This window comes from Apteryx mantelli, chromosome 4 (genome assembly GCF_036417845.1).
Source record: "Apteryx mantelli isolate bAptMan1 chromosome 4, bAptMan1.hap1, whole genome shotgun sequence".
Taxonomy (NCBI): Eukaryota; Metazoa; Chordata; class Aves; order Apterygiformes; family Apterygidae; genus Apteryx; species Apteryx mantelli.
In genome coordinates this window covers 8,454,091-8,464,804 of record NC_089981.1, presented here as the reverse complement: position 1 = coordinate 8,464,804, position 10,714 = coordinate 8,454,091, and the positions used below count along the sequence as shown (strand labels likewise).

The 10,714-nt window shown below is 43.5% G+C and overlaps 1 protein-coding gene across 1 annotated transcript; it reads right to left on the bottom strand.

Annotated features, from left to right (window-relative positions):
• Positions 1-6,685: 6,685 nt before the first annotated feature.
• LOC136992051 (olfactory receptor 4S2-like) lies at positions 6,686-7,591 on the bottom strand (the record flags this gene model as incomplete). Its single annotated transcript, XM_067295732.1, has 1 exon — positions 6,686-7,591. A coding segment is annotated over exon 1 (906 nt), but the record flags the coding sequence as incomplete, so codon positions are not given.
• Positions 7,592-10,714: the final 3,123 nt, after the last annotated feature.

Below are 10,714 nucleotides of genomic sequence, written 5' to 3'. Positions count from 1 at the left end.
GGATTTTACAAGTCTCTTTCTTTCAAACTGATGCCAGCATATTTTACAGAGAGGTGATATGACTGCGAAACATCATTATTTCTGCCCAAAGACACACGGCTGGGGAGAAAACTTATCTTCATATGTTATAGTCTGAATTTTGATCAAGTAGTGATGATTAAAGGCCATCACTATCTCAGAAGCCGTTTATCTCAGTAACGCTAAAATTAGAATATGCACGGGGTAGTAAAAGCATTTGGACACTATGCACTATTATCCCACTGGCCTAACAGTCCTGAAATGCAGGAAAAAGAAATTGAAAATGTAGCCTTTTGGTGCTGCTAGTTGTCATCTTTCTGTTGCTGCAGAGGCTGAAGCTCAAGGTTTATCTCTTGTTTCTGATTATTAAGTATCATCAGATATGTGAAGTTCACAGTTTTTACACATATCAATGTTGCGCTGTCCTTATCTAGGACAGAGATGTGAGATTTTTAAACCAGATTTCTGAGGTGTCCAAAATTGTCTCTTTCAGTGGACTCCCAGCTCACAAGAAGGAAATAGCTTGAGAAGAAATCACAGGCATCATTTTACTTTACTGTGTATGTTTACAGGTCTCTGGGAAGAGCAATGTACACTACTACTCTTCCAGAAAAAGACAGGTAGGTTGTCATCAAAGAGCTTCCCTGCACAGCAATGAGTCATGTCTGCACACCTCTCTCTGCGCTAATGTTTAAGATAGTCAAAGCCATCTAGAGCTAAGCATCAGCAGAACCGGCAGCATGTTTCAATCAAGAATCACAATCTCAAACCTAAATATGCTTTCTGACAAATATCATCAAAAAGAACAGATTTTTCATAAGCCCCGCATTCATCTAAGCCCTGCATTCACCTATCCCTTAGTCTCCACCTCGAGAAACCCAGACAAAATTAGGGAATTTAAAATGTTAAAGAGCTGCTGTCTCTTCAAATCTACAGTTTGCTTTTCTAAGAAAGCCTTCTGATCCACCATCCAGAATCCTGTTCCTCTTCTTCCCTTCCCCAAATCTCAGTTCCAGGAGGAGATTTGGGAAAATCCCGGCCTTGAATCACTTGTCATGACAGCAATGCTAAAGTAAGTCCATTTGCGTAGAACAGCATTACCCAGAGTCAGGAGGTCCTAGGGGCATTTGGGGGTTTCCCTGCTGCAAACAGTTGAGGAAAACTCGATGGATCAAGAACAGTACTGTTAAGAATTTTAGGGAAATTTTCAGTGTTCAGCTAGGAATTAGGTTATATCTTATGGAGTATGGAGAGATATTAGATACCTGTATTTCCACTGAGATACCTATTCCTTAGATTATTATAGTGTAAAGCACCAGACGACTGGCCAAAGTATGAAACTTCATCCAGTCTCTAAATAAAGCGGTGAAGAATGTCCCGATAATTGAACTGGATTGTGGCTCCAACACTGACTATGGTATTTAACCGTGCTTGGTTTGCTGCTCTGATAGATTATAAAGCTCAGCTATGACATAAGGTCAAGACCTTGGAAAGGTGTTAGCAGAGCTCCTTTAAATGAAGCGTTCCCAGAGACACCAGGTTGGCACAGACTGATGAAAATCCGAGTTAATGCCTGGCACTGGGGAACGGCCTCTGTGTCCATCAGTGTTCCTGGGAGCCTTGGAAAGTCTAGTACAGTGTATGTCACCCTTCACTGTAAGGCAGACACCTAGTGCAGCATCCTGCTCCTCTCATGCTCCTCTTTTACCATGCAATGAATCGCAGTCCCCTCAAAGGTCTCTTGCTGTCTTCAGCAGCTCTCTCAAGTTGAGGCACCTCATGTCAGCACACCAATATATGTGAGATGAAACCTGCTTGTGCTGTGCCATCCTGAAGGATTTCCTTTCTCTTGGAAGCTTAGCACCACCATCACTTTTTTTGTGTAGAAACGTGAGCAGACACCACTCTCCGAAGCTCGTAGGAGCTAGTGGGAAAGCATAACCTCTCAAAATACCTAGTTATTCCTCTTAATGCCAGGAGAAGCCTAGACCTGAGACTTACACAGCTCTAAGGTGTCTAAAGGTAAAAGCCACAATACCACCCCAAAGGCTCGGGTTTGACTGGTGACAATATGCTCACATCCTTTTGACTGACAATTTCCAAAGAAAGATGAGAGCTACATGAAACCTTGAATTTAGTTTCAGTTCTACTCTTGTCTGCTGGGAAGATGGTGGAAGGGCGCATATAGATGAAAATGCATGGCCCAAGGAACAGAAGTGCAACAGTGATATGGGAGGTGCAGGTAGAGAGTGCTTCGAGACGCCCTTTGGAAGAGCGTGTCCTCAAAGAGACCAAAATAATGACGTAGGACACAGCAAGAACAAGCAAAGAGCCTGAGGAAATCAGACCACTATTGGCAACCACGATGCAACCAACCACGTAGGTGTCAGTGCAGGCCAGCTTCAGCAAAGCGTGTACATCACGGAAGTAGTGGTTGATCTCATTGGGCCCACAAAACAATAGCTGAGTGGTGAACAGGGTCTGCACCAGGGAGTGCACACAGCCTCCCACCCACAAAGCTGCCACCAGCCGGCCACACACATGCTTGTTCATAATGCTTGCGTAATGAAGCGGCTTGCATATAGCAGCGTAACGATCACACGCCATTGCTATGAGGATGAACATCTCCGTGCAGGCAAAGAGATGGACCCCAAAGAGCTGTGCTATGCAGCCCACAAAAGAGATGGTCTTCTTTTCAGCAAGAAGGTCATAAATGAGTTTGGGAACTGTGACAGTAGAGTAACTGATATCTACAAAGGACAAGCAGCTCAGGAAGAAGTATGGGGTGGGAGAGTCCAGCTGTTGACTGTTCTGTATAGTGATGATGCTAAGCAGGTTTCCAAGAATAACAGTGGCATAGAAGACTAAGAAGAATGTGAAGCATACTTTTGCTAATGTATCATCTTGTGTGAGTCCCTGGAAGACAAACTCCATCACATTGTTCTTGTTCTTCATATACATCACGTAGACAGGACCTGAAGCACAGAATAAAGCCACCTGTGATGGCATTAGAAACACAGTGCTATCAGTACACATCCATGTCGATCACTGGTATGTTCAATATCAATGTATTCCCTTTTATGTCTTTTGGGGAAAGTTTCCTTTCAAAGTCAATGCTTCTCTCAAGGAGTGACAGTTGATATCTAACCCAGAATGTATTACTGAAGTGTGTAATAGTGAGCTCTGTTTATTTGCTTGAGGGAGTTGGTGGAAATATCCTCCAGATTCATATTTCTGATCTTTGCCCCTTTTAAAAAGGAAGACTAGTCACTAGGTTCCCTAAACATCCACTTCTGAAGTGTTGATTTGGAAATGAAAAGCTGACTGAGAAGGATAGTGCATGTTTTGATTTGAGTCTCAACACGTTAGTCATGCCCTAAGGAATTCTGCTCAAGCAGTGAACGTACCTTCTTTTTCAACCCTCTGAGGGAATTCAACAGAACTAGTCCTTACTATTGCTCTCTGACTCTGGTAGAATGTCCATGCATTTTTGTGCAACCATCAGTGTTCACATCATGACACAAGGCAGCTGGCTAATTAACATCACTTCAGCTATCAGTGTAGATCCTTCTGGAGGAGGTAAAGTGGACACCTACCTCATGTCTGTTTAGCAGAGATGTCTTTAAACAGACAAACTGTCTTTAAGGCGCCCTAAGTGAAATCAGACCATGTTCAAGGCATGCCAGGAAACCTGAAGCAGGAGAGTCATTGTGCTCTATGTGCTGTACTGGGCTACATCTTGTGTGGATTGGTTCCAGTTATTGCTCATGAGTTTCTGGGTTGTGACCTCAGTCTCCAAAAGAGCGGGCTTGTGTTTCCTCAGACCACCTTTCCTACAGTACATGGGTGAATACTGGAGATAATCTGCATTAACGATGTGTCAGTAAGGTTTTTGTACACCTCAGCCAAGTTCTGGACTAGGCATGGAACCCCCCATAAACACACCTGTGATGCCACCGGGGTAATAAATACACCGCTGCTGAATCTCCTTTACTCACCAACACCCTTGTATTCACCTTTGCTGCACTCTAGTGCAGTACGCAAGTATCACTAGTGTTCAGTTTCTACACTGAAAAGATAGACGGCAAGAGCTGCATAACAATGTCCACAATACTGGCAAGTCCTTTGGGCTCTTAATCCTGTTCCACAGTCACAGGTCAATCAGTTCTTTCTCACGAGATCTCTGCCTCTTCCACCCTCCAGCTTCAGCAGCAGAGGAAATATTCTTTCGTGTCTCCGTCCCTATCTCCATGCCACTCCATGTGCAGAGGGAAAGCAGTGTGGGGAGGCCCAAAGCGTGTGTGTTAAGAGCATTGTTGCCACGATGTGCACAGCTAGAGGGGACAAGTTAAGACTGAGTACACAGGAAATGCTGCAGCTACCTATTGACTCCTTGACTCTGTAACACCAGAAACTTCCTTTTGACAGATATTTCTGGAAATGGCATATAACTGAAAAATAAGCAAAGAAGACACCAATTAAAAGAAAGGTTAAAAAAAATTGAGTTCTTTCTAATTCATAAAACGTACCTCACAAAAGCCACTCAACAGTAATGCCTCTTTTCAAAGGCAGGATTTCATAGTCATACTTGAACAAAGCAAAGAAGCAAGATCAGAAAACTTGCACAGTTTATATTTGCTAGTCTCCTACAGTTTGCCTGCTATTCTCCTCTGATGACCTCTCGGACCACTTTAGGCAGTTTCATCAAAACCTCTCAGCTCCAAGCTGCTTCTTGTGTGTCACGAGAGCAGTCCACATCTCTGCCAGGGCTGAAAGCTACAGGGGATGAAACGGACAGCCTGAATGTCTAGCTCCATTTCTCATTCTGCAAAAACAACTTCCAAGAGCATCTGCAAGAACAACTCTCTCTCTCTCTCTCTCTCCAGATGGGGAAGTTGTGGCAGAAATATTTCAAGTAAATTGCACAGCAGAAGCACAAGCTTACCAGAAGCAATGAGATCGCAGAGGCATGTGAAGTTTTCTTTGTCAGAAAGAATCAGTGGACGGGGAGCTAAAATATATGTTTTGGACAGCTATTAGAGTAATCTCTACAGGGTGACTGTGGAGCGTGATCACCTAGACCATGTCACATTGTGTGGGGGTTTGCTTGCTATCTTGCTTGCTTTCCAGAGCTGTCTAGATAAATGGACTTCATTTAGTACTAGCTATGTGCTTCTTTTGGAAACATTTCTATTTAAAATCAATGTCATGGCTGACCATGTGCAAGATTTTGCAAATGCACCGCCTGCATAGAGCAGAGGACATTCGGGGAACCAGAGCATTTGCGACATTGTCCCACGGTTTGGTCCGTAGATCTGCCGCTCTCCTCTGCAGGGAACACCTTCTTATCTTGAACCACACTTAAGCCATGTTAAGGTGCAACACAAGTGCAAGCCAGTGTTTATAGGGAACGTGAAGTGAAGGAAGGAAAAAGAAAGTGCTTTAGTTACTTTCAGAGTGCATTACACAGATGTCTTTCCCCCTCACGCAGCTCATTTGCTCTTTTCCTCCTGGCAAGGTAGGAGTCAGGGTCCCGTGGCTCCTCGTGGCTCCTTTGGCCTTGTGGAGAACCTTAGCTGCTACAACTAACCTCCCTGTGGCAGCTGTGACTGGCTCTGAGATGATTTAATCTTCCATCTTCACATTTCTTCTCTTCCCTCCTGCAGCAGTAGCTGCTCCAGCTATTCCCTTGGAATACATGTTTCTTCCTTTGCCTGGGCCTGTAGATGTGCCCTGTTGGGCTAGGAGTTATCCTGCGCACAGGAATTATTACTGAATAACTCTTTTTTTTCATTGACACATAAAATTCTGCCCCCCAAAGCTTTCTTTGACCCCCAATGCTTTCTTTGGTGGCGACAATTTCCTACAGTGAGCAATTTATCTTTCACTTGGATCTTTGATTCTCTATTAGTCTAAACAGTAAAATGCAAAATCTGAGGCAGAGATGAAGGGCAGAAGGGATGGCTAGGAAGGAGGGCATTAGTGATAGGTGAACTACTGCAGAAAGGCAGAGAGCTGCACTGGAATGGGAAGGGGAGAAGCTTCTCCTCATATCATCTGCATCAGCAAATGACCCAACCAGCATCTAATATCAGCAGTGTAATTGCTAACCCATGGATTCAGCATATGACAATGCAGTACTCCTAAGAATGCATTTACTCCAAAGTAAAGGGGAAGGAAGCCTTTGGCACAATTGCTTCCAGCAGCAAGTGACCAACAGCCTTGCAGACACCTTGGGCCATTGTTTCCTGGCTGAGTAGATTACAGAGTAGATGGAGTTTGTCTGATGGAAAGTTTACACCCGGGAGAGCTCAGACTAATGGGATGCTCTGCCTGGAACACATTTTAATATTTTTGATAGCATTCATTTATTTATTTGCTGGTGTCTCGGCCGTGCTTGGAAGCCCCAGTCCTGGGCCTGTGCTATTCAAAAAGAGAACATAAAGGGAATCCCTGCTAGTCACAGAGTTTACAATGCCATTCCAATCAAAACATGAGCTTTCGGTGTCTTCCTAATTACTGCAACAGCTAAAACCAAGCTTTTCTTCAAAAGGGAGCTTTCAGTAAATTTTCCAAAATGGAATTATAGTGAGAGACACTTGATTTTCTCAGCTCCTGAGAAAATGTTACCACAGTTCTACACCTCACCCTTTTCACTCCAGAGTTTTCTATTCCACAGTTTTCTCATGGCACTTTTTACCTCCTCATTTCTCAGCGTGTAGATGAGTGGGTTCAGCATGGACGTGATGACGGTGTAAAAGACAGCTACGCTCTTGTCCTCCGAGAGATTGCTGGATGGGCGTATGTAGGTGAATATGCATGGCCCAAGGAAGAGAATCACCACAGTAATGTGGGACCCACAGGTGGAGAGGGCTTTGTTCCTCCCTTCGGATGTTCGCCTTTTCAAGGATAACAAAATGATAATGTAGGACGTGACCAGGATGATGAAAGAGACCAAAGTAATCATTCCACTGTTGGCAACGACAATGATGCCCGCAACATAGGTGTCGGTACAGGCCAGTTGTAGTAGGGGATGGACATCACAGAAGTAGTGGTCAATTTTGTTGGGGCCGCAAAAAGGGAGGCTAACGGTTATGAGGGTCTGCACCAGGGAGTGCACAAAGCCCCCCACCCATGAACCCATCACCATCCAGCCACACACACGCCTGGTCATGAGGGTGGTGTAGTGCAGGGGTCTGCATATGGCAAAGTAGCGATCATAGGCCATCATTGTGAGGATGAAGATCTCAGCGCTGCCGAAGAAATGTAACCCAAATAGCTGTGCCATGCAACCCCCAAAGGAAATGGTTTTCTTCTCAACAAGGAAGTCAGCAATCATTTTGGGAGCTGTGACAGAAGAGAGGCAAAGATCTGCAATGGACAGGTGGCAGAGAAAGAAATACATGGGGGAGTTCAGACGTTGACTGCTAACTACAGTGACAACGATGAGCAGATTTCCTGCCACAACAACAATATAGAAGAACAAAAACACCACAAAACACATTTTCTGCACCCCTTGGTTCTTTGAAAGGCCCAGAAGAATGAATTCCTTCACACTGCTTACATTCTCCATGTTGGTCAGTTGCATGGCAATATGCAAAATACACCTTATACACCTGGGAAAACAAAGACAGACACATGGTTAATCAGCATTTTTTTCATTATTAGTAATGAGTTCTATATCAGAAGTGGATACAAACCAAGAAAGATATAGCATTAGTATTAAGCTTATAAAGTGTTTAGTTTCTGTCATGTATTTTTTCACAGCTACTTAGTTCTCCACAGTACAAAGCTTCTGCCATGGCTTTGGTGGCACAGAGATAGGTGCACTCTGTGATATGTTCCTTAATCCTGGTCCTCCAGGATTTTGAAGGACTGGCTCCATGGCTGGTAGCCTTCCATGCACTAAGGACAAGGCCAGAGTGTTCACCTTGGGCACTACGAGGCAGATAATGCAGCATGTTTGCCCTCAGGGGAGACAAAGTCCCTGACAGCAATCTTTGTAAAATGGGTGTCTTTAAGAATACCTGGAAATATTGCTCAGAATGATGATTTGTTTTATAAGTACCCACGATCTTTGAATTCTTGTTTAGAAGGGAAATGTACCCACATGCAGAGAAAAGAACTCTCTTGTGTATAGACATTTTGAAACGTAAATATGAAATGTCACAGGCTGAAAAATGAGTTCTGGGAAGGTTATCTATCATGGAGGGGAAAAAAATTGCACATATGACTTAATGTAGTATTTGACATTGTTCTAAATCTCAGCATTGTTTCTATCAGAGGAAGGAAGAATGAAAGACACTTGTGAGATCTTCTCTCCCAGCACTGTACTGATTTTACCTAGTATGATTTTTGATATGCTCTGCGTGATGCTTTCAAGGCTTATCTTAGCTTAATGAAGCTAATCTAACTAAACTCCTTCAACAGCCAGTATAGGTCTGATTCATAGGCTGATTCAGAATGACTAAATTAGGGTCCTTTGCAGAACCCTTTTTTCCTCCACTCACTATGAGGAGCTTAAGCAAATTAGCACCACCAGGTTAGAATGACCTTTAGAGAATAATCCCTTTTGGTCCCTGAAAGTAGCTCAGAGCTTTTTGTAATGCCATCCACCTGTTTTAGGTTATGGCTGAGCTCCTTGTCCCTAGGCATTTCTACATCCATACAGTTTCTCATTCGAGACAAGGTCACATTCCAGCATAAACATGGGACTTCTTTGGTTCACCCTGTATTCCAGCTACAACCCATCGAGCATTACATGTCACTAATAAATGAGTAGCCTACATCTTTAGAAAGAGTGTAACGTCTCTAGCTTGCCATTATGCACCCAGACCACCAGAATTCCCTTGGTCAAAGAAGTCTGGGAACCACCAGATTAAACTCTTCACAGAGATTTTAAGGTCAGCCAAAAGCAGGCACTCTTTTAATAAAAATATCCACTGTATGGGCTTCCTTCTAGGATCAAAACATTCCCCGTCAGCTGGTGTTAAAATGCACCATTTTAAGTCCTGCAGAATTACATCACAACCAGGTCTTCTCATTTGTATTGGTGATCTGTGAGCAAATCGGCAGAATGATTCAGTTAAGCCAAGTTATCTACCAACTACTTCAATCTGCAGCATAATCAGAAATTCTCGTGCAGGCACAAAGTGATCAAGCATCCACAGGAAACACTGAAACTGAGAAAACCCAAGATTACTTTCAAACCCACAAAGTGAAGCCGAGAGAGGAAGTGGGCAAAGGTAGGGACTTTTCCTATGCTTACAGTTGTACTTACACTAGATGAAAGTTTTTCAAGCAGAACGGTAAACTTTGCATGGATGGTTCCCCTTCAGATATTTCTACAAGGAAAAGGATCTGTAAGAACAATGGGAGGTCAGTTTCTCCCTCGTCTTACCAAGTCGTGATCCTTTCTACCCCTCTTCCTTCTACTGAGCAACGACGTAGACTTCTCAACAAAATAAATGACAGGGATGAAATGAGCACACCTTTATGGCTGTGCAGTACCCAGTCGAAAAGAAATAGCTGGGCTCCATCCAAGCCAGAGCATGACTGGAAGCATACCACAGCAACCTCAGGGCCATATTTAGGCAGTCAGAAAGGAGTGACCAAGAGAGAAATGGTCGGGGGAAACTGTATGCCTGAATACCAGCAGATGGCAAACTCCTGAGCTAAAAACAAGGTGTGCATCTACAAAAGGACTGATTCACAATTCAGACAGCTCGGCTATGTGTCTTGCTTGATAAGGTCCTTTCCATCACCACCAAACTGCATTTAACAAACTACCCATCTGTCTGATCTCATCTCATCGCCTTAAGTCATGTAGGCACCTGTACCTAAGCTAGGCATATTACACCTGACCAGTCTACTTGTAGATGTGATGAATCATGTGCTGCCAGTACCCGTTTCTTACTGTTGACTCTAAGAGGATTACTAGGATGAATAATTCAGTAGAGGATTCCCACCAGTTATGGCTTATCTCTTCAAGTGCCTTTGCAGGGGTAGACCTGAGCTATATGACATAATGCAATCAGCTGCAAAATAAAATGAATCTCATGTGTACTCTTAACATCTCAAAAAGGGTGAGAAATTGCACCATCTCCTTACTGCATGCATTCTTCCCTAAAATCTCAGGTGGTTATGGGAAACAAAAGAATAATTTTGAAGCAATCGAATCTGCGGCTGTAGAACTAGCTCTGTATATAATTCTAGCCAAAGATAACTAGAGGTAACTTCAGTGGAAGTTCCTTTCTGTATTTTCACATTTGTGCAAGAAGAAAGGAAAAGGAAGAGGAAAGCAAAGCAAAACAAAGCAAAGCAAAGCAAAGCGAGAAGCCAGAGAAGCTGCAAAACTTACCTCGCCTGTGTTTAGAGATCTAATATTTTGTGTAAGGGCTGTACAACTTTATCTCCTCAACTTCTGTCTCCCCTGGTATGAATGTGTTAGAGCACAGCACCTTTAAAGAACATAGAATGGCTTCTGGAAAGCTTCCAAAACTTGCTTAGGAGGTGGCTGTTAGTGTATAATCCAACCCCGTCTAATGTATTACTTGCTTTCGTGTGTCACAAGTGTATCTTGATGTTTCCTGCCTGTGTGAGAAGTGGTTTAATAGGCTGTGTGGATGATGTGACCTGGGTGTGCTGAATGATGCTTTCATATCCCAGCAGCTGCAAAAAGGGCTGAGAAGAAAAC